Source organism: Rhineura floridana, chromosome 5 (assembly GCF_030035675.1).
Source record: "Rhineura floridana isolate rRhiFlo1 chromosome 5, rRhiFlo1.hap2, whole genome shotgun sequence".
Taxonomy (NCBI): domain Eukaryota; kingdom Metazoa; phylum Chordata; class Lepidosauria; order Squamata; family Rhineuridae; genus Rhineura; species Rhineura floridana.
This window is the reverse complement of record NC_084484.1, coordinates 100,073,777-100,098,010: the sequence shown is the minus strand read 5'-3', so window position 1 is coordinate 100,098,010 and position 24,234 is coordinate 100,073,777. Positions and strand designations below refer to the sequence as shown.

The 24,234-nt window shown below is 41.9% G+C and overlaps 2 protein-coding genes across 4 annotated transcripts in view; both read left to right on the top strand.

The window, feature by feature from the left end:
* Positions 1-13,529, top strand: part of MORC3 (MORC family CW-type zinc finger 3) — a 71,777-nt gene extending 58,248 nt beyond the window's left edge. Inside the window, exons 14-17 of one of the 2 annotated variants that reach the window (XM_061627698.1) lie at positions 1,906-2,066; positions 2,180-3,023; positions 9,437-9,600; positions 12,048-13,529. In XM_061627698.1, the coding sequence (XP_061483682.1) occupies positions 1,906-2,066; positions 2,180-3,023; positions 9,437-9,600; positions 12,048-12,201 (1,323 nt within the window). In that variant the 3' untranslated portion in view covers positions 12,202-13,529. Of the gene's footprint in view, positions 1-1,905; positions 2,067-2,179; positions 3,024-3,646; positions 3,963-9,436; positions 9,601-12,047 lie in introns of those variants that run through there. The other variant, XM_061627700.1, reaches the window with a different exon arrangement.
* Positions 13,530-16,557: 3,028 nt separating this feature from the next.
* CHAF1B (chromatin assembly factor 1 subunit B) overlaps positions 16,558-24,234 on the top strand; it is a 43,908-nt gene continuing 36,231 nt past the window's right edge. The window contains exons 1-3 of one of the 2 annotated variants that reach the window (XM_061629472.1): positions 16,558-16,669; positions 18,110-18,236; positions 18,760-18,892. In XM_061629472.1, coding sequence (XP_061485456.1) covers positions 18,111-18,236; positions 18,760-18,892 — 259 coding nt within the window. In that variant the 5' untranslated portion in view covers positions 16,558-16,669; position 18,110. Of the gene's footprint in view, positions 16,670-17,345; positions 17,367-18,109; positions 18,237-18,759; positions 18,893-24,234 lie in introns of those variants that run through there. The other variant, XM_061629473.1, reaches the window with a different exon arrangement.

The window sequence follows — 24,234 nt, the reverse complement described above, 5'->3', positions numbered from 1 at the left end:
ATGTTAGGGTGATACTGGAGTATCAAGTGTAGCAGAGAGGAGAAGGTTGCACTAGTGAGATGGGAGGAAAAAGAAAAGGTGAGGGGCAGCTGGAAGCGGAGATAAAGGGTGGAGAAGGGTGTTTATATTTTATCACTGTTCAAGACTTTGTCACTTTTTTACAGACTATGAAACGGGGCAGGCTTTAAGAAATAATAATCAATAAATCAATTTATCAGTAAATAATAATAAAGGGTAGAGAAGAGCTGTTGAGAATTTCTAGAGGTGGTATAAATCAAGGTTGTATAGTAGTTTTGCTTAGCCAGAAAAGGAAGTAGAAAAGGATAAATGGGCAAATCTAACCAACTGTGCTGTTCTTCAGATGCTTTTGTCTATGAGGGCATAAATGCAGGAGGTGGGCTAGATCTGAGGATTAAAGAGGCAAACAAAAGTGAGGATAGGTATGAGTTGAATGTGCAAACTGCTGAGCTAAAGAAGTAACAGACTACAGAAGAGGGGAAAATGTTTCTGAGAAAGGAGAGATGAAGGTCCAACAGAGACTTGCAGAATTACAGAGGTCAGAGAGACAGCAGTTGATAAGATAAAGAGTGTGTCCAAAGCAGTGAATGAGGGAGTCAGATCAAAGGAGAAAGATAGGGCGAAGAGATAGGAGGCTGCAGGTCAGAGAAAATCAAGTTGAGTGTTGAAATAAAGAAATATTGTTCCAGAGGCATCAAGGTCTGAGGTGAAAGATGAAAGGGGGGCAGGGAGACAGATGTAAAGGGAAGTACAGGCATGCCGAATTAACAGAATTAAGATGAAATAGAGGTAGTGGGCAGGGGGTGGAACTGGCAGAACTTGGAAACCAATACTATGTCGTCAGGTTGAAGTGTGTGGGAAGAAAAAAATCTGTAAAGGAGAGGGCAGTAGTGGTGCCAGTGTCACAGCTGGAGGAGCCAGAAGCAGCTATAAGGATAGAAACTCTAAAATATCATGAAGGGTGGCTGCTTTTTGAGTAAGGGCTCAGCAATGTGAGAGGTAACAATAGAGGAAAATGATGGTGGTGGGGGGTTAATAATTATGCAGTGATTGGGGAAGAAAGCAGCTGGGTACAAAGATACTAGAGATAATCCTCCAGTAATCTGATATACAAGGAAACATAGATTGTAATATTTAAAGTATTCTTCCCTAGCCTGATGCCTTCCAAATATTTTGGACTACAACTAACATTTGCCCCAGTCTAGCACAGTCGTGGTGGTAGTAGTAGTAGTAGTAGTAGTTATTTCGGAGTTGTCGTCCAAGACGTTTGGAGGCATCCAATTCGGGAAGGTTTGTCTAGAGAGTAAAAAGAGGCTTTGGGAAACACAGGTAAATTGGCCTTAGTAGAACAGTGGAAGTCTTATAAACATTCTAGATTTTCCAAGGTAATATGTGAATAATACTTTTCAAGATCATTCCTAAATTGTATTTTGTGCTTTGCTGCCAAATAAAAAGCAATCTTTAAATAAGTAATGATATACACAGTGGATTGGTTTGCTTAGTCATATCTAAGTCTGAATCCAACTCAATATGTGTAGACATTGTTTTTTGTAAGAGATATGCTAATGTTCCAAATCCATTTTAAATTATTGTTCTAAAGGGTGAGGAATGATCAGAAGTTGATGCTGTTTAAAGCTGCTTATGTGACCTGCTTATGTGCATAAGTATATTTGATGAATGTTTCCATATTCTGGTTCAAAGCTAAGTGACTCAGTAGTCAAAATTGGGGTAGACAGAAATGGCTATAACCTGTAACTGAGCTTGGAAGACTTTTCCAGCACCGTACCTAGTCGCTTTGTAGCGACTGCAGGGAGTTCAAGGAAAAAATCTTAGTGATAAAAGTAAAGTATTTTTTCTTTTCTAATTGAATTGATGCCTTTTCTACAGATTTATAATGAAATGTATTTACAAACATCAGCTGCCTTGTCCAGTACACCCCCAGCAAGGAGTGAGAGTGTTTCAATATTGCATGCAGACGCTTCAAATACATCTCTTACTAGATCTCTAAACAACACATCAGTATCTTCTCATTCTGATCCTGAAAACAGGTCAGCAAATAGAATGCAAGAATATTTCCATTTACTCTTCCCACTTAAATGAACTTTGTTTTTTCTGTTTTTTTTAAAACTAAAATAAAATTTCTGTCCCCTTTTTTCTTTAGCTTTAAACGAAAACTTTCCAATGCTGACTCACCACTACCTTTTAAGATCACACGGGTGACTAGCCAAGCATTTGAGAATAAGAGGTATGATGACGACGATGTTATAATCTTGGAAGACAGCAGTACTCCAAAACCTGTAGCAGTAGATTGTGACATCACAATAGTAAAAGTTGAAGGTGGGGCTGATGTTGATTTTAGTGGCATTGAGGGAGAAATTTCCAAGAACAAAGATGCTTGTTCAGAAACAAATTGTTCAAAAGGAACTGCAGCAACACAGACTGAAACAGGGCAACTTATAGTAAAGAAAGAAGAAGCAGAGGACAATAGAGATAAACAGCTATTCAGATCAGAACCTGAAGTAACCCTGCTAGAACCTCCTCGTGTTTCAGAGTCTGCTTTTGTGGATGTAGATATCAAGATAAATGAATTAAGCATTCAACTACTGTTAGCGAATGGTGAAAAAGAAAACTACCAAAACCAGTGTGATACGTTGGCCAAAGAGGTAAAGATGTTAAAGCAAAAGATAGTGGATATGAATGATAAGCATGTGAAAAAGGAAATGTGTCATCAGTACACAGAAACAAATAATATATTATCAGATGAAGAATTAGAAAAAATTAAAGAAAGAAGTCCAGAAGAGATACTGATTCTATATGAACAGGCATTGAAAGAGATGGGGAAACTGAAAGAAAAGTGTGAAACTCTGCAGAAGTTAAAATCTGAATGGAGTAAATGTGAAAATAACAAGAGTAAAAATGAAGTAGACGACATGGCTGTGCAACTTGATGATGTTTTCAGACAGCTGGACAAATGCAGCATTGAAAAAGACCAATATAAAAATGAGGTAAGTTTCATAATTCAGTGTATAGAAAAGCTGGGTTGATATCTAGATTTTATTTTGGAATTCCGTCTGACCCATCATCCTATATCCATTACTATTAATTTAATTGTATAGAATGTATATACTAGTGTCTTTCAGGGTTAGAACACACATTTCTTTTGGAATTCAAGTACCTGTGAAATAAGTGGGACTTAAATATAAATAAAAGTGTATTGAAATTGAGACATTAATCAAGGAGGCCATCTTTTAGCGTGAGTGTGCCAAATCTGGTGGAAACAGAAGACCAACTGTGTAATACAGTAGGAAATGTATGGTAGGCAATTAACTTCAGTCATCCCAGTATAGTGTGCAGTTCTGATTTGTGCTATATTGTAAGGAAATCAGGCACACAGTTGTATTTTTTACTACTTAAGCAGATTATTGATATAGATCCTAGATTTATATTAATCCATCAGGTCTTCACTGGTATTGTAGACTTACTTAGTCTTTTACAAATGCAATGCTCAACATTACTTTCAGAGAGCATTTTATTAAATTTTAAAATAATTTAAATAATGTTCCGTACAAGCTGGTGCATGTGAAAACGTGTAGAAATTCTTATTATGATTGGCATTTTCTACATTTAGGCCTTCTTGTTACTCTGAGACACAGCAAGAAGAAAGCTCAGTACTACTTTTCCTGTCGGCCACCAGAACACAATGCAGATGGTCATGAGAAAGCAGAAAGGCACGCTGAAAATTCAGGCCTCATAGACTTTTCTGCACTCTTACTCACTAACAGCACATAGCCCATTCTGTCCCTGGGTATTTTGTGCCTGGTATCTCAGCCATTAAGGTTCCTCTTTGGAAAACTGTGTTTATGTTTCACTTGTTTTATTTTATTGTTATTGTACTCCACTATGATGTTTGGTAATATTTAGCTATCAATAAATATTTGAAATAAGTTGAGAATGACTCCTATCAAAAACTCGAAGCCAGTGCATGCACTTATACATGTGGGTGTATATCTGTTTAGTTATTTGACTGTTGAGCAGTCAAAGATACTTAAAAAAAAAGGCATTTGGAACACACTGACAGGAATATCAAAATTGTTAGGGCGCAGTTGCACCACTTGGAAACCTGAAACTTCATACACATGTAATCCAAGCACCTTAAACATGGAACCTTTATACATCTCTTCTTCAAAATGAAGGATTAAGTATATTCCAAAATGGGTGTGGTACTTTCATGCTTGCTTTAAATCTGGAATTTGGTACCTATATCATCCGGGGCAACCTGACTTCTATAAAAGTTGAAAATGGGACATCTGACAAAGTACATAGCATTTACCCTCATAAGGTAGGTCCCTGAGCACATAACATTTTTAATTGAAAGTTGGACTTCTATTGTCCCTTCACATATTTATTTATTGTATTTATATACCACCCCATAACCGAAGCTCTCTGGGCGGTTTACAGTACCTAAAAACACATATTTTAAAAACAATTTAAAATACAATTTAAACATTTAAAACAATTTAAAAACACATGCTAAAATACCTGGGAGAAAAGGAAAGTCTTGACCTGGCGCCGAAAAGATAACAGTGTTGGCGCCAGGCGCACCTCATCAGCAAAATCATTCCATAATTTGTGGGCCATCACTGAGAAGGCCCTCTCCCTTGTTGCCACCCCCCTCGGAGTAGGCACCCGGAGGAGGGCCTTAGATGTTGAGCGTAGTGTACGGGTTGGTTCGTATCGGGAGAGGCGTTCCATCAGGTATTGTGGCCCCAAGCCATGTAAGGCTTTATAGGTTAAAACCAGCACCTTGAATCGAGCTCGGAAACATACAGGCAGCCAATGCAAGCGGGCCAGAATTGGCTTTATATGTTCGGACCGTCTGGTCCCTGTTACCAATCTGGCCGTTGCATTTTGCACAAGCTGCAGTTTTCGAACCATCTTCAAAGGCAGCCCCACCTAGAGTGCATTGCAGTAATCTAACTTGGAGGTTACCAGAGCATGGACAACTGAAGCCAGGTTATCCCTGTCCAGATAAGGGTGCAGCTGGGCCACCAACCAAAGTTGGTAGAAGGCACTCCATGCCACCGAGGCTGCCTGAGCCTCAAGTGACAGAGATGGTTCTAGGAGAACCCCCAAGCTATGAACCTGCTCCTTCAGGGGGAGTGCAACCCCATCCAGGACAGGTTGGATATTCACCATCCAGTCAGAAGAACCACCCAATAGCAGCATCTCAGTCTTGTCTTGATTGAGCCTCAGTTTATTAGCCCTCATCCAGTCCATTATCGCAGCCAGGCACTGGTTCAGCACATTGACAGCCTCACCTGAAGAAGATGAAAAGGAGAAGTGGAGCTGCGTGTCATCAGCGTACTGATGGCAACGCACTCCAAAGCTCCGGATGACCGAACCCAACGGTTTCATGTAGATGTTGAACGGCATGGGGGACAGAACTGATCCCTGCAGAACCCCATACTGGAGAGTCCAGGGTGCCGAGCAATGTTCCCTAAGCACCACCTTCTGGAGGCGACCTGCCAAGTAGGAGCGGAACCACTGCAATGCAGTCCCTCCCACTCCCAACTCAGCTAGTCTCCCCAGAAGGATACCATGATCAATGGTATCGAAAGCCGCTGAGAGATCAAGGAGAATCAACAGAGTCACACTCCCCCTGTCTCTCTCCCGACAAAGGTCATCATACATGGCGACCAAGGCTGTTTCCCTGCCAAAACCAGGCCTGAAACCTGACTGAAATGGATCCAGATAATCGGTCTCATCCAAGAGTCTCTGGAGCTGGCCCGCAACCACTCATTCAAGGACCTTGCCCAGGAATGGAACATTTGCCACAGGCCTGTAGTTATTAAGATTTTCTGGGTCCGAGGAGGGTCTCTTCAGGAGTGGTCTCACTACCGCCTCTTTCAGGCAGCCAGGGACCATCCCCTCTCGCAGAGAAGCATTAATCACTTCCCTGGCCCAGCCGGCTGTTCCATCCCTGCTAGCTTTTATTAGCCAAGAAGGGCAAGGATCCAGCACAGAAGTGATTACACAAACCTGTCCAAGCACCTTCTCAACGTCCTCAAGCTGTACCAACTGAAACTCATCCAAGAAATCGGGACAAGGCTGTGCTCTGGATACCTCGCTTGATTCACCTGCTATAACACTGGAGTCTAAGTCCTGGCGAATGCTAAAGTTTTTATCGTGGAAGTGCCTAGCAAATTCATTGCAGCGGGCCTCAGATGGTTCCACCATGTCCCTGGGGCCAGAGTGTAATAGACCCCAGACAATTCTGAAGAGCTCCACTGGGCGGCAGATTGATGATTAGATAGTGGCAGCAAAATACTGTTTTTTTGCTGCCCTCACTGCGCCTAAATACAGCTTACCATAGGCACTTACCAGTGTATAATTGCATCCACCAGGAGTTCGTCTCCATCTGCACTCAAGCCGTCTCCTATATTGTTTCATCGCTCTCAGCTCTGGGGTATACCATGGAGCCGTATGAGCTCTACACAGGAGAGGGCGCTCAGGAGCAGTCATGTCAACCACCCAGGTCATTTCTGTATTCCACAGTTCAACCAGGGTTTTGACAGGAGTGCCAGCCGTATCAGCTGGAAAACTCCCCAGAGCCCTTTGGAAACCATCCGGATCCATTAATCTCTGGGGGCGGACCAACTTACTAGGTCCCCCACCCTTGCAGAGGGGAAAAGCTGCTGTAAGTCTAAACTTCGGCAAGCAGTGATCTGTCCATGACAGAGGGACTGATGTAAGGACCCCATATTCAGATCACCAACTGCATGTCCAGTAGCAAAAAACAAATCTAGAGTATGCCCTGCTACGTGTGTTGGGCCAATGGCATATTGGGACAGTCCCATGGTTGTCATGGAGACCATGAAATCCTGAGCTGCCCTGGATAAGGTGGCCTCGGCATGGAAGTTGACATCCCCCAGAACCAATAGTCTGGGGGATCTCAACAGTACACCCGAGACCACCTCCGTCAGCTCAGCTAAGGAGTCTGTTGGGCAGCGGGGTGGGCGGTGTACCAACAGAATCCCCAGTCTGTCCCGCTGACCCCACATAAGGTGCAAACACTCCAGACCAGTAGTCACATGGGCAGGGTGCTTGCAGAGGGAGATGGAGCTCCTATAGACCACAGCAACCCCCCCTCCCCGACCCTCAAGTCTACCCTGATGCTGAACCAGGTACGCTGCTGGGCATAGCTAGGAGAGGCTGACTCCTCTCTGCTCACCCACCCAGGTCTCGGTTATACATGCCAGATCGGCTGCCTCATCCAAAATTAAATCGTGAATGAGGGAGATCTTATTATGCACCAATCTGGCATTTAGAAGCAGCATCCGGAGGCCTGAGAGCTGGCTGATAGGGCAACCAACAAACCTGTGGGTGTGGGGAGGACCGGAACAAGGTACAGGCGTTAACTGCCTGGGCCATGTTCCCCTTACCTGACAAGTCCTCCTCACAACGTCATATCTCCCTCAACCCATCACTACACTAATTGGGCCCCCCTCAAATCTCCCCACTTGGCTCTGAGTCCTCTCTCCCAGGCACATGATTCAAGACCCAGCAGGAGGCACCTCACCCAGCCAGCTTATGTATCCCCTCCGGAGAAGGGACAGGTGGAAGAAATCAGCAACAGCTGGCTGAGTACCTGGGGCCTGGTCCTCAAAGGTGTGACACCTGTCAAGCAGAAGTCCAACGGAGAGGGTGGTGGTGGTAGCCAAGCAGCAGCAGCAGCAATATTTGAAGGCTTAGACGGGGGGAAAGGGATTTCCAGCAACATTCTGTATATATGAAATGTATAATATGGCTGGTGGTACATGGCATGTCCATATTAAATATTCATATTTATTTTAATTTTATTTATATTGCTACTTTTATTTCTTGTATTTTTTTGTATTGCAGTTTGAATTGTATGTAATGAACATTGTAATACTATAAAATACAATATAAGAAATAAGCAATAAAAGTAAAGTTAAAAATCATGGAGCATCTAGGACCAAAATCACCACCAATTTCCAAGCAGTCCAAGCAAGATGATGGAGAAAAATTGATTTTTCTATAATTCACACATACAAATATAGGTTATTGTATTAAAAGGTATAGGTTCATATAATAAAGATTATAAACAACTAAGCAAAACGGCCCACAGGCCTGTGTGTGTTTAAGCCTAGAAAGAACAGGCAATGGTCAGATTCACCTTGCCGTGAATTTTTGTGTATTTGCCAAGAACATCGGCTAATGCATGACCAGCAGATCATTAATTTGGTATTGTTTTAAGCAAAATGCGTACAATCTTTTGATTAATATACTTTTTACTATTTGATCTTGGAAAAGAGGTTTCTGGTCTCGTATGCTGCAGAGCAATGGCCTCAGCTAAAGGAAGTCTTCATAATAGAATCAAGGTAGAAAAGGAGATAAAAATTTGAGCTTGATACGGATTTTTTACAATGGCATGATGTTTATAATTTTACTTCATAAATGTAATTGGGTGTGCTCTCGAGGTGAGAGGTGTTCTGAGGTAGGCTGCCTTCCTCAACCCTCTGTGTTTGATGAGGAGTGGCTGGCTCAGAATTACCCCTTTTCCTTTGCTTTGTTCCCTGTTCATTCTTTATATTGTGTGACTTTCAGCTATAGTATGGTGATTTAAAATTAACCTTTTCTCTATAGCAGGGTAGTTACAAGTGGAATTTCATATAGAAACTTCCAGTCACCCTAAGGGGAACCAAAATTGGCCTTGCGCTATGGTATTATCTAAAGAATAGGTTGTAATGTCCTAAGAGATGTCCCTGGCCAGCTTGGCTGATCAGAAGCCATTATAGAATGGAATGTATGGTACATATTGGTTTCAAAACTGCCTAAAATCAGTAGTAACATATGACAACAGAATAGTGGTAATATCAGTCAAGGGGACAGATTGACAGTAATCTAAGAAGACAACAAGACAGTGAGATGGGAGGTGTCTGTAAAACTAGGAATATACATGAATTCATTTTAATAAAGTTATCTGATTGGTTTGGAAACGATTGCAAGAGCGAAGAACTGTTACGTTATGTGGGGAAGAACTTAGGGGATTGGTTAATTACTGTCACATGCTGTAATTGTACGGTATAAAAGATCTGCGCAGACTGTACCTCACTGCAGTCCTCTCCAGGTTTAATGGAGGACTGACCCTGCATATGCTTGTAAGAATAAAGGCCTACCTTTTTGCTTTATGCCTGTGTCATTGATTACTTAAAGGACCCCCAGCAAAGATCCCACAGGAGAAATAAAAAAATTCTCCATCAATTATACAGGATTTTTGTATGTATTTTTTGCTTTATCGAGATGGACCTGTTACATTGCTAGATATGTTGTAACAAGTATTGCAATTTGTTCCATTTCAAAAATGAAGTAATAAAAAGCTTCAATTTACTTTCAGATCGAGCTACTAGAAATGGAAAAAACGCAGCTGGGTTTTCAGTGTGAAGAGCTGAAAGCAGAAATTGCACAATTAAAAACGACAATTCCGGAAATGGTTGCACATGCAAATAATTCTGTGGCTACTAATCTTGAAGACCCTGTAAATTATTCTAATGGAGAAAGGTAGACCTTCTTTACTATTAGATCAGATATGCGCATGAAAAAATACGTTCAGTGTTCACATCAGCCCCTTCCATTGACTCCATTATAACTTGCATCTATTTTCAAACCTACTTCAGGGAACCCTTTCCACATTAATGTCTACCAAGGAATGCACATTGAAGAGAATTCTGAGGCATGAAGTGCACACTCAGTTAAGGCAGAACACTTACCAGGCTTGTTGGGTCTCATCACCCACCTTGTCAAGTGAGTGGAGAGTACAATCTAGAATACACTCAGCACTGTCCTGTAGCTGTCCACTGCGGGGGCACGTAGATAATTATGAGCAAGTTGTCTTTTAGGAAATCTTGTTTGTCATAAGTAATGGCAATTTTCTAAGGCAGGAGTAGCCAATATGGTGCCATGTAGCTGTGGGATTCTAACTCCCATCAGCTTCAGCCACCATGACCTGTGGTTAGGCATGATAGGAGATGTACAGTGTTTGGAGGGCGCCACATTGGCTACTGCTGTTCTAAAGAAACCCAGGGTTCCCCATAACACATAAAGTCACATGCTATGTAAACCACTTAACAGGATTTGATGATTTAGCAATATATAAATTCTGTTAAATGATTGTCCTAATGTAGCATGCTCAAAATATTTGAGTGCTGGTACAATCATAAGAACCATTTCTTGTTGCTTGTAGCTGCGCTTACAAGTATGTGGAAAAGAGATAGTACAGTTAGAGATGTGAAGGCCGGGGGGGGGAGTTTTGGTTTGGTTTTTCCAAAGCCTTTGGTTTGGTTTTTCCAAAATTGGGCTATGACATGTAAAAGGATATATAAGGTTGTGTCAATCAGTTTTCCAAAGTCCATGATAAATATGATGACAAATATGAAGAAGCAGAAATTGATAGTTATAGCTCAGAAAATCAGACTCATTAAATTTCATGTAGTATTTATTGAGTTTTGGTTCCTTCCCCCTCTTTTTCTCAGGTCTTTCTATGGAAATGCGTGCTTTATGTCTGCTTGATGCTGTAGAGAACTGAAGGGGAGACAAAATAATTTTCACAATACATAATAATTTCTTTAAGTATAATATTGATGGTTTCTCCTTATTGCTTTTTTGCCTGCCCCTCATAAATTGGCAAAACCAAAGAGATGCTAGGTTCCTTATAGTTCAGCAGCTTGTAGCTATATTTGTAACCAATTTTTAAAATTTAAGTAAATTCAATTTGTAAGTATTATGCTATACTTTTAATATACCAAACATGATAATTTAATAGCAAACCACGTTATACATAAAACATTTTATGTTCCTAAAATAAAAAAATTACTTTTCATCTGTACATGGCGTTAAAGTACTGCATATTTTTTAGTCTTCCCCAACATTTCCATTGTTACAGAAATGTTACATCTCTAGGTACAATGTATTAATGTTTTCATAAAGTCTGTTATAGACCTGCACCACAATTTCTGGAGAAAACGTGTAGTCCTGCAGTAGGAAGTGAATGGATCAGTTACTGATTGATAACAAGAAATGATAGCTCATTACAATGGACAGGTGTAAAGGGAAGCCCCAAGGAATACTGAAAGCAAATCCACTTGAGCTCATTGGGACACTTCCAGGCAGAAATAGGGTTGTGTTATAAGGGGAGATATGCTGGAATAAAGAAGGGCTGTAGCACAGTGGGAGATCATCTGCTTGCATGCAGAAGGTCCCAGGTTCAATCCCCAGCATCTCCAGGTAGGGCTGAGGGAGAACCCAGTGTGGAATCCTGGATATCCTAGTGGTCTGACTTAGTAAAAGACAGCTTCTTATGTTCCTTAATAATGTTTTGTAGCAACTTGAGAATAAATAATTGTTTGAGACCACACAATTATAGATTGAAGAAGTTGGATTATTCTTAAATACCCAGGGAAAAAATTGGGAATTAACCTTTTAAATCAACCTAGGTATTGTACTGTTCTAACCAGGAAGCAAACAACAGGAGAAGGTTGTCACTGTTATTCCTTGCTTGTAGGCTTCCTGGAAGCCTCTGGCTGATCACTGTTGGAAACAGGATACTGGACTAGATCGACCCTTTGTCTGATTCAGCAAGGCTGCTGCTGTGTTTGTAACTGTAAAGCAGGGATACATTCTAGTTCACAGGTAGCTGAAAGTTACAATTAAATAAAACAGTATTGCTGGTAAATTCTGATTTCTTCAATAAATAATTGACAAGATGATCTCTGATATAACACACCTAATGTATGGAACATTTCAGTTTAATGGATTTAAAGTAACTTTTCATGTGTTGTTTTTCAGAACAATGCACCCCATATTTTAGACTATACAGTAACAAAAGTAGGAATGGGGGAATGGGAATGAAATGAATAAAGAGTTGGGCAAATGCTGATTTAAAATTAGTATTACTTATCTGCACCATATATAGAATTTTAACAAATATGCTCAATATTATCCTTCTGTAGCCTGAAGCTGCGATCCCTGCGAGTTAATGTGGGACAGCTACTTGCAACAATAATGCCTGACCTTGATTTGCAACAAATGAATTACGACGTTGACGTAGTTGATGAAATTCTAGGACAAGTTGTGGAGCATATGAATGAAATCAGTACTACTTAATTTTGTTCCTCCTTCAGTCTTAACATACTTTTCATAGTTCGTGTTTTCTTCTGAGGTTTGGAGCCTGTAAAGACCATTCTCGTTAGAGCCAAGCTAAACATGAGAACTGCCCTAATTGCCTTTTTTACTTGGACTGCGGCATTGGGAAAGAGGAGTAAACCCTGCTGTATTAGTGTAAAAAATCACCCTTCCCGTGCAGCACCCATTAGTCCCTAAAGGTAAGCTTTCATAGGCACCTATGGAGCTTCCCTTCTGGAGCTAATACCCAGAGTGGGGGAGGGGAGACCTTCATAGCAAACACAGCAGGGGAGGAAAGGGTTGTATCCCGCATGCTGCAGTCCTGACAAAAAGGGGGGGAGCAGCTGATTAAAGAAAAAGGTACATCTTTAGCACTATGTCTAGTTTTACTCTCATTGAATGCATAATATGTATGTATCAGATGACACCACATTTGCATTGTATTACCACTTTGGAATTCTAAATATTTCTTACAGATGCTTTTAATTTTATAATTCATTTAAAAATTAAACAGATGCTTTAAATGCTGTTGTATGCCTTTTTAACGCTTGTTTTTAAAAGGTACACTGGCAAAACCCAATATTGGCAAGTAGCATTTCACTGGTATTTTATAGTGGCCTATGAGTATTTCTAAGCTTTGATACCTGATTGTGTATTATACACTGATTAAGAGTATTGCAAAACAATTGTTATATGACATCACATTTGTTGAGTTCAGAAATCATGTTTTTAATGTGTATGAAGTTGTCAAAAGTTACCCTCATATTATAAATGCTGTTGTGTCCCTTTTTTCTTTTTCTTTTTTAAAGGAATATCAGCAGTTTTGGCAAGCAACACTTTTCCAGTGTACTGCTGTTGGTATTTAAACATGCCCTGTATGTCTAAGCTTAAATACCTGATCATGTATTATATACTGATTAAGAGTATTGCAAACCATTTAAATTAGGTTATGTTTTGTTTAACTATAAGATACAGATGTGAAATATTGCCATATGGTTTTAAGGAGTTATTTTTACATTTTTCTGTAATTTTATATTTTTTGTTTTTCATTACTCTCTGTATTCTTCAATAGATGAATGTACTGTAAAGTCTGGGTAAAATAAATTGTGACTGTATGGATGATATTATTTAAATTTATACTGTACATTAACACTTTGAAGAAAAGTGAAGAAATGTAAATAAGTTTTTATTTACATGAAATTAATCAAAAGATGTATATTTTGTACTAAATGAGGGGCACATTCTGATGGTCTGAGTGATTAAAAAAAATCCTGTATCTGGAAACTTTTCCTAGTAATAAAAAAAACTTCATGCTTGCTTTTTCTTGTTTTCTTCTAATTGTGAAAATTACAGCACAATCCTAAAAATGTCTACTCATTAGTAAGCCTTATTGAATTCATTGGGGCTTACTCCCATGTAAGTGGGGTTAGGATTGTGGCTCAGAGAACTGCATGAACAGCTTTCCATACCCAGGGAACATGAGTTTCTCGACAGTCACCCACCAAACTGTAGACAGAATGTTGTTCAAACTTAAGAGTTTCATCATATGTTTTTGATAAGATGGGTGGGTCTGTTATCCCATGAAATGAACCCAGGAATACTGACATTTAAACACAAGCTGTTGGGTTGCACCTAAACTAGTTTGCTGGATTGTGAAAATAATCTTTCACATGGATGTTAATGGAAATTTGGACATTTGGGCCTCTGACACCAATTCATATCCTATTCCTGTCATATGCATCTACATCTGTGTGTGTATAAAAGTATATCTATTATACACAATATATATCCAGGCCTTTGACACCAGATATTTTCTTAGGAGTCACCCTACTCTTGACTGTGGATTGTTTTTAATATTGGAATGTTTATATTATTGTAACCCCTTCCCAGCCCCTGATTCCTTATGATGAAATGTGGGTAAGAAATTTAATAACTAACAATAATGTAAGATAGACTGATGTATCTTCAACATACCATATCCTGTCTCAAAAAAATGAAAAGAACAAGGAAGTAGTTTTCCTCTTTCTTTGTTGCATCTTTTCAACAGGAAGTGCAAAGAATGAGCATCTTTCCACTGTAGCTTGTCTGTTTCATTTATTTGTTACATTTATACTCTGCCCATCTAGGGAGCTCAGAGCTGTGTACATGGGTATGTGGGTGTGTTCGTTTGTGTTCTCTCCATTTCAGCAATCCTGTGAAGTAGGTTAAACTGAGAAATGGTGACTGACCCAATGTCACCTTGAGCTTCAAGGCTGAGTGAAGCTGAAGCTGTGTGTTTTCTTGCTCCTACTCACTACCCTCTATGCCACCCTGTGTAGACAACTGCCTTAGGATACTGGCTGTCTTGGGCCTGTGTTGGAACCCAGTCTGTTTCTTCTTGGTAGTGTATTTCTTGTGAATCTTAAAATGTTAAAAGCCAATTTCAACATTGTCAGCAGGAACTGCTAGGCCAGCCATCAATTTAAAGAGATCGAGAGAGAACACTTACTCTTCTTATTTACCCTTGCCTCCAACTGCCTCAACTTCCTTCATTGTATCGCCTCAGTCAATACTAAAATGGTGCAAAATGTGGCACGACTGCTGACTGGGGAAGGGTATCGCCAACATGTTACCCTGCTGCTGAAATAATTGTACTGGCTGCCCATTAGCTACCAGGCCAAGTTGAAGGTTCTGGTTTTTATATACAAAGCCCTATGCAGCTTGTGACTGGGATACCTGAAAGATCGTCTTACCCCTTATATACCCAGTCAATCAGTGTGCTCTGCAGGTGAGGGCCTCCTGCAGATACCATCTTATCAGAAAGTCCCTTCCATACAACGCAGGAAGCAGATCTTTAGTGTAGTGGCACCTACCCTTTGGAATTCCCTCCCCTTAAATATTAGACAGGCACCATCTCTGTTTCTTTTTGGCACCTACTGAAGACCTTCGTCTTTCAACAAACCTTTTAAGCAGAAACCTTATCCCAGCCCACATCTGTGTTGGAATTGCTTTCAAATGTGTTTTTAAACCTTTTTTTAAAAAAATGTTTTTATAGATGTTTTGTTTAAAAGTCTGCTTTACAGTGGCACTGAGATCATGTATGTGATGTGTTTTGAGTACTTTGGGAAAGTTCCTTATTACTGTAATTCCTACCTGAGGTTTTCTTCAATGTTATCTTGCATTTAGCAAATGTCCCCTTGCAGTTTTTATTTTATTTATTTATTATTTGATTTATATCCCACCCTTCCTCCCAGCAGCCCAGGGCGGCAAACAGAAATGCTAAAAACACTTTAAAACATCATAAAAAGACCTTATACATTAAAACAAAACATTAAAAACATTTTTTTTAAAAAAAGGTTAACATTATTAAAGAAAACATATTAAAAGCAATTATAACACAGACGCAGACTGGGATAGGTTTCAACTTAAAAGGCTTGTTGAAAGAGGAAAGTCTTCAAAAGGCGCTGAAAAGATAGCAGAGATGGCGCCTACCTAATATTTAAGAGGGAGGGAATTCCACAGGGTAGGTGTCGCCACACTTGTTTGTTTCCTATGTTGTGCAGAACAGACAGGCCTTCACCTGCAGAGTGCAGTGATCGACTGGGTATATAAGGGGAAGACGGTCTTTCTGTTATCCTGGTCCTGAGCTGTATAGTAATGGCTTTGTACACCAAAACTAGAACCTTGAATTTGGCCTGGTAGCAAATGGGCAGCCATCCTGGGAGGAAGGGTGTGATATAAATTTAATAAATAAATAAACTGTATAAAATTCCTTGCCCTCAGAGACCTAAGTCGGAACAATGGTATTCAACTCAGATGCAGGTACTTCAGCTAATGTTAGATAGTGATAACACACTGATGTTTCCCCTTTGTATTTTTAGGGTATGTTGTGCTTAAGCTAACCTGGAGGTATATATAACCATTTTAAAATTGTGATCTACCCATGCCATTGGGATGGATCCTTCCAGGAATTAGCATCGATATATCCAACGCAACATAGCTCCTGCACCCTGCCTGTTAGCATTTTAAACGGTTTCTTTTCGCATACAGACACAGCATACAATAAAGTCGATATAAAGGCGTTATCCTGCCTTTAGTTTTGCCTCTCGTTTTAGACAGAGGTTGTCGCTCAAAGGACCCTCTTTCCCAAGAATGACAGCGTGTTATATAAAAGAATGGAAACTAAGTTACTGTTTCCCGGACAGCACCGCTGTTGCCCTGGAGGCGTATCAACTCCCCGCCAAAAGCTATTGGAAACAACAGAGGAAAAGCAAGGAAGGTTGCTACTACCCAGAAGGTGGCGCCTTTTGGTCACAATGACCAAAGAAAGCGGGTCGGTGTCTGGCTCCTCCTTCAGGGCCTCTGGTGCCTCTACTGCGCAGACGCGAGCGCGGGAACCGGGAAATTAGGTCTGAGTTCCTACCGAACTTCGCCAGTGTAACTGTGCGCGGCGCTTGGTTGTTTTTAGCAGGTATGGGGAAGCCAGGAAGGGGGGGGGAGCCGAATGGGGCAGGTACGCATAATAAAGGCGGGAAAAGAAGGAAGCTGGTTCTTTGAGGGAGAGAGAACGGGAAGGTAGCCTCTCCGTGATGGGAGGGCAGAGCCTTGTGTGGAAGCTGTCAAGAAACGGGGAGAAGGCCCCTTTTTTCTCCTGAGTCCGGTGGGGAGGGGGAAAAAGGCGGCGTTTTTCCCGCTTTCTCGGGCAGAGATGGGGACAATTTGCTTCCTTCCAGTTCTGTACAGTGGGAAGTTGAGGGCATCTCTGGAAGCATATGATACATACAGTTACGTTTTCGTGTAGGATAGATTGTGTCTCCAGGGAATACTGACAAGTAGTAAAAAAAAAAAAAAACCACCGCCCCCGTCTCTGTACCTCATAGGAAAGGTCTATGTGTAGGTGCTGTGTTGACTGTAATTTGGCATTAGGAAGCAAGGGAGGATGTCTGCACTGCAGGGGGGTGAGGAGGGATTGCACTGAGTTCTGGATGCAGGAAGTGTTAGTATGATAACTGAAAGACTGAGCTAGAATGCTTTTGTTATACTCTCGGCTCAGCCATGGAAGGGGGGGCGCGCTTATGGGCAAGTGGTTTTATCTCACCTACCAGGACCCCTACCATATTACAACTGTAATATGAGGATTTCACTTGCCTGCCTTACAGCGGTATAAGGTACTGAGATCATGTATGTGATGTGTTTTGAGTACTTTGGGAAAGTGCTCATTATTCCTGTAATTCCTAACTGAGGTTTTCTTCATTGTTATCCAGCATTTAGCAGTTTTAGTAATATTTCAGTGTTGCTTGTTTCCATTGTTTTTAAAAAATACCTTTACTTTATATGCTATGTATACTTTTTGTGTTGTTTAAGCTTCATGCCACAGGCCCCTCGATATCATTTTTTGTAGGATGATCTCAACTCTCACAGTAAGAGGTTTGATGCTTAATGCAGGAGCAGTAAGGAATGCTCTCATTAACAAACAAAAATCAATACCTTTGGAAAGAAAATGTTGTTTAGTTACTCATCAGTACAACTCCTGAGAAGTAGTTATTTTCTTTCCTTTGTACCACTACGTTTTTGTTAATTTACAAGCTGCATTAGTAGTGTATGGGGATGAAAGAACAGAAGTGACTGGCATTTGAGAAAATACATTTGAATCTATGTCCCTGATCACTGCATTTTTTAAATACATGATGTTGGATTATACTATAACAGCTCACAACTGCATTAAATTGTATCTTTTGGTGCAAGGCACCTATATGATATTATGGCCTGCTGTAAATAATAGTTTTAAAGGTTTGTCTTGTGGAGCCTGTGAAAACTGCTCAGTTCATTATAATGTAGAATGATGCATCAGCTGAGCTTCACTGTTGTGAAAGGCAAAATATCCCAAAAACTTTGTATTTGCTTTAAAAAGGATGAAAGTAATCACGTGTGAAATTGCATGGCACAATAAAGAGCCAGTGTACAGCTTAGACTTCCAACATGGTACTGATGGGAAAATCAATAGACTGGCTTCTGCTGGAGTGGACACTGCTGTTCGTGTGAGTTACAAACATTAATCTGTGGTGATGTTGCTAATTCTTCTATTTGTACAAAGGTTTGTAGTTAGAGAGAAGCTCATTTTGGAAAGTGAAGAATTTTGAAAGTATTGTGCTGAGATTTCTTTTAAAAACAGCCTGTCAAGAAATGACTTAGTTAAAAATTTATCTAGGGTACAGATAGCATGATACTCTATTTCTCTAAACAAATCTAATGAAATAATTATTGTAAAATTCTTCGTAGCATTTTTTGTTTAATTTAACTAGGGGTATGAAAATAATTGTGGTTCAGAGATTACACTGGATCTCTATAAATGTGGGAATGGACATCTGAGTTATTACATGCAAAGTTTTGTTTTAAAGAAGGATTGTTTGCATTGTTATGAACTGGATTGTCTGAAGTTAACATCTCTAATGTCTTAAGGCTAATTATGGTGACATTCATGCACTCGTTAATGAGTATGTATGTCTCCTGGTTTGGGGGTATGGTTTTATATTTTCTATGACTGTAATCTTTTATAACTAGATATGGAAAGTAGAAAAAGGACCAGAAGGGATAGCAATTGTGGAATTCTTGTCCAATTTAGCTCGCCATACCAAAGCTGTGAATGTTGTGCGTTTTGCTCCCAGTGGTGAAATTCTAGCATCTGGTGGAGATGGTGAGTATGTATTAAATCAGCACTGAACTCTTCCAGTTTTTAAAAGTATTAGTTTGTAATACTGTATAATAATATATACTGTATAAATTTATATACATTTACAAATGACTGCATGCAATTCTATAGCATCTCAGTTAAGGTATTAAAATAAAATTAGTTGGCAAGAAGATAAGGAATATAATAAGGTGGATATTCTTACGAATTTTTTCAAAGAAAAATATTGTTTTCATTAACAAACAAAATTTACCAAGTCATATAGACAGAATTTATATTATAGTAACTGAACTATATAAAGGATATCGTTTTTAATTTTGTTTATTTAGGTATCATCACATTTATATCTCACATTTCCTCCAAGGAGTTCAAGGTATATGCTTTTCCTCTCCATTTTATCCTCACAACAACCCTGTGAAGTAGGGTAGGCTGAGAGATGAGTGACTGGCCCAAGGTCATCCAGTGGGTTTCATGGCTGAGTGGGGATTTAAACCCTGATTTCCCAGGTTCTAGTCCAACAATATAACCACTATACCAAACAACACACTCCAAAAATCAAAACCTCCCCTTGAGTGTTCTCATATGTTTTTGATCTATTTCAGTAGTTCAGAAAAGCTTGGTAAGATTTTAAATGACTTATGTAAGATTTTAAGCTGTCCATGTTTATAAACGCTTTGATTCCATCTTGTGCCTATTTTATCCTGAATATGATCATTCATCAGGTGAGGCAAGGAAATAATGTTTTGAAAACTGAGCAGATGAAAAGCAGTGATTATTCCATTTGGAATCGTCAAAAGTGCTTCATTGCAATGGAAAAAAATGTTGAATCATGAGTAATAGCAATTTTCTCAATCACAGACCAGACAACTTGAACAGAAACACAAAAGTTCTGACTAGGAATTTTTTAGTTCTGCTGCTTGGGAAGTGCTTTTACATGTTCTTAGATTTTCTTCATGCTTTTACCTAAAACGTTTTAAAATATTTTAGAGTGCAATCCTCCTGGTAGTTACACCAGGCTGAAGTGATTCAGGACGCAGCATAGTTGGCCCAGGAGACTGACTTTACCGAATTCAGTTTAATGTACTTATACAGAAATGGACTTGGCGAGAAGATCCTGGATGAATTGGCAAGCACACCATAGCCGAATACTTTCCCAGAGCTGGTCCAGTTGTGCCTGCAGATAGACAGCAGACTTGAAGGTCTTTGCCAGTAGCACAAAGCTGAGGTGGCTCGATCCCTGCCTCTCATACATCTCCCCCGCACTTGCATCACCCCCAGTGTAGGAACCTCGACACCGCCGGGGTTGGAGCCCATGCAGATAGGGGTGTGGCCACATCTAACAGAGGTGGAGAAAGAGAAGCTTCACAAGGAAGGACTGTGCCTGTATTGCGAGAAGGCGGGGCACCTGACTAAGACATGCCCATTCAAGTTGGAAAAGACCCTGATGCAGGAAAACTTCAAATCCCAGCTCTCGTAGAGGTCCACAAGCTGGGATCTACTGTGAATCAGTGACCTCAAGTTAAGCCTCTCCTACCAAAGTCTGCCTTAAACCTGTCAGTCCACATAGGCCTGCCATCGGGTCAAGACATCCAAGTGTTCGCCATGGTAGACTGGGGTGCATCCAGCAACTTCATGGAGTTGGGCTTCGCCAAGGAGCACAGTGTGCCCATTGTCAGTCTGAGGCCCCTGAGCCGAGCTCCCACAGCCGCTCAACATGAATCAGCAGCAGCAGAAGTCTGGGGAGTAGCAGCTGAGTGAGCCCAAGGATATGGAGACGAAAGGGTTAGGAAATATAGAATATGTCGGTGGCCTCCTCCTGTTCCTCCTTGGGCCTAGTGTTGGTGCTGCTTGCAGTGCTGGCGCGTCTTCAAGGCTGCGACCTGGAGTTTGTGATGCAGCAGGCATCTGTGACGATGAGCCGCGGCTACTCGCAGGACTTGGTGGACTTCAACCGGGGCCACTCCAGCTTCATCTTGCACTGTCACTGTTGCATCCCGCACTTCTACCTATGCTGCCTCGGCAAGAACACCATCCTTGTCGAGTGCGTCTTCCAGCACAGGGGCAGCCTGGGCCTCCAACTGCTCCTGCATCCTTCTGTTTGCCATTTTTGGGATCCCCTGGGAAGCTTGTGAGACTTTGGGGGCGATTTGTGTGTGTTGGACCTGGGTGAGAGCCAGAGTGGATGAGTGGAGTCCTGGGTGAGAGCCAGGAGGTTGAGAGATGTTGAGTGAAGAAGTGCAGGGGACTCACAAATGGGGCTGGAACTGCCTTGATGGGGGTGCTGGCCATGAGAGTTTGTGGGCTGTCAGAGCCCTCCCTTCCTCCAATGCCCCCAGGAACCTCGTCCTCCTCTGACTCCTCTCCCTGATCTAACTCTCCCTGCTTCTAGGGAGCAACATCTTCCCCCCCCTCCATGCTCCATCTCCCCCCACCCCCTGGGCTTGGGCTTGTCTGGGTAGGCATCGTGGCACTCTCTCACTAGATCCGGTGCATGGATGTCATCAGCTGACTCCCTTGAGCACTCTGCCTGGCCATATCCCTTCCAGTGGATCAAGTATTGAAGTCGCCCTCGGCGCTTCCACAAATCCAAAATCTATTCCACCTCATATTCCTCTTGCCTATTCACAGCTATGGGTGGCAGAGGCCCCTCTAGTATTCTGTGGGGATCGGGTGGAGGCCTGCTCAGGACGAGCAAGGAGCGATGAAACACCAGGTGTATCTTGAGGGAAGGAGGCAGCCTCAGACGAAAAGCCACTGGATTGATCTGGGCTTAAACTTCAAACGGACCCACCTTCCTGTCTTCCAGTTTATGACAACATGCCCAAGTAGGCAAATAGCGCATGGATAGCCACACCTTATCTCCCATGCATATTTTGGGCCCCTCATGTTGATGTTGATCCACTACTCTCTTGTAGTCGGTCTTCGCCTTCTCTAGCTGTTCCTTCATCAACGGTTGCATAGCCCGAAGCTCTTGCACAAAGTCCTCAGCTGCCGGAATGACGGGACTGACGTGAGGGGCAGCAAAGGCTCGAGGGTGATATCCCAGGTTGGCAAAGAACGGGGTCTGCTGCGTGGTAGCATGCAGCGCATTGTTGTAAGCAAATTCTGCTAGAGGTAAAAAAGACACCCAGTTGTCCTGCTGGTAGTTGACATAACAGCACAGGTACCGCTGCAACGTGGTATTAACTCTCAGTCTGACCATCCTTTTGTGGGTGATGAGACAACAACAGCCTCAGCTCACTCTGCAGAAGTTGCCACATAGCACGCCAAAACCAAGCCATAAACCGTGGGCTCTGGTCCAAAACCAAGCTGTCTGGAAGACCATGCAGATGGTAAACGTGCTGGACATATAGTTGAGCCGTTTCCTGTGTGTTTCGAAGTCCTGAGCATGGAATGAAATGAGCCATTTTAGTAAAAGCATCCACCACCACCAAGACCATCATCTTCCCCTGGGAGGAGGGGAGGTCAGTGATGAAATCCATAGTCACCATCTGGCAAGGACCCTCGGGCATAGGGAGTGGTTCTAAAAGTCCTACTGGCCGTCCTGTGACATGTTTGGCTCTGGCACAGGTGGGGCAGGACTGGACATAGCGCTCCACCTCACGTTTCATCTGTGCCTGCCAAAACTCCCTGGAAATCGCTTGCAAGGTTTTAAAAACTCAAAAATGCCCAGCGGTGGGAGAATCACAACGCTGGTGCAGGACCTTGGCTCTCACATCCCCGGGAGGTACGTACATAGCTTCATAATGATACAGCAACCTCCCTCAGCATGAAGTCCTCCTCGCTTCCAGGAGGCTGCCCCTCTAGTTCCCAACACTTCCCCTTGACAAAAGGATCTAGTTCTTGCACCGAGCGCAGTTCCTCCATCCAAGAATCATGGCACACCCCTGCCACCATCTTCTCGAGGGGTGTAATGAGTTGCGGCAGGGTCAGGTTCTCCAGATATTCTGGTTTGTGGGACAGAGTATTTGCTTGCGTATTCTGTGCCTGGGAAATGTAATGGATTTTGAAATGAAAGCAAGCGAAGAATTGAGCCCAATGCATGTGTCTCTGGTTTAGCTTATGGGCGGTGTGGAGATTCTCCAGGTTCCGATGATTGGTGCACACTTCTATCTCATGCTGCACCCCTTTCAAAAGATGATGCCAAGTTTCAAAAGCATCCCGGATTGCCAACAACTCTTTTTCACACATGGTATAGTTTTGCTCAGAACTCATCAACTTCTGTGAAAAGTATGCACATAGCCTCAGACCCCCCACCCCAGGCTGGTTGCAAAAGCACTGTCTCAACCACAAAGGGGCGTGTAGGATCTGTGTGTTGCAGTATGGGTTCAGAGGCGAACCGCACCTTCAGCTCCTCAAAGGCTCCTTGCGTGGCATCAGTCCTGAACCCTTCAGGCAGTCTGTGGGGGCGCAGTCTTGTCGGAGTAGTTAGCGATGAACCAGTGGTAGTAGTTAGCAAACCCCAGGAACCACTGAAGATCCTTCTTCATTTTGGGAGGCTGCCACGTGAGAACACTGTGGACCTTGCCCAGGTCCATCTCGACTGGTGGGAGAAATGTGGTACCCTATAAAGTCCAACGTGCTTAAATCAAAGCCACACTTCTCCAGCTTGGCGTAGAGGTGATGTTCCCCTGAGGTGTTGTAACACCGCTTGCACATGCTCTTCGTACTGAGCTGGGGAGTCATAGAATAGTAGAATTGGAAGGGGCTTATAAGGCCATCAAGTCCAACCCCCTGCTCAATGCAGGAATCCAAATCAAAGTATTCTCGACAGATGGCTGTCAAGCTGCCTCTTGAATGCCTCCAGTGGAACTGTGGATCCACCTGATAGTTGTTCCAGCCAGCCCACATTTAGTTAGCTTGCTAATCAGAATATCATGGGGCACTTTGTCAAAAGCTTTGCTGACATCAAGATATATTATGTCCATAGCATTCCCACAGTCTACCAGGGAGGTTACCCGATCAAAAAATGAGATAAGATTACTTTGGCAGGATTTGTTCTTCATAAATCCATGGTGGCTCCTAGTAATCACTGCAATGTTTTCAAGGTGCTTACAGATTGACTGCTTTATAATCTGCTCAAGAGTTTTTCCAGGGATTGATGTTAGGCTGACTGGTCTGTAGTTCCCCGGCTCCTCCTTTTTGCCCTTTTTGAAGATAGGGACAGCATTAGCTCTCCTCAAGTCATCTGGCACTTCACCAGTCCTCCATGATTTCACAAAGATAATAGACAGCGGTTCTGAGAGTTCTTCAACCAGATCCTTCAATACTCTAGGATGCAGTTTATCGGGCCTTGCTGATTTGAACTCGTTCAAAGTGATTAGGTATTTCTTGACCATTTGTCTATC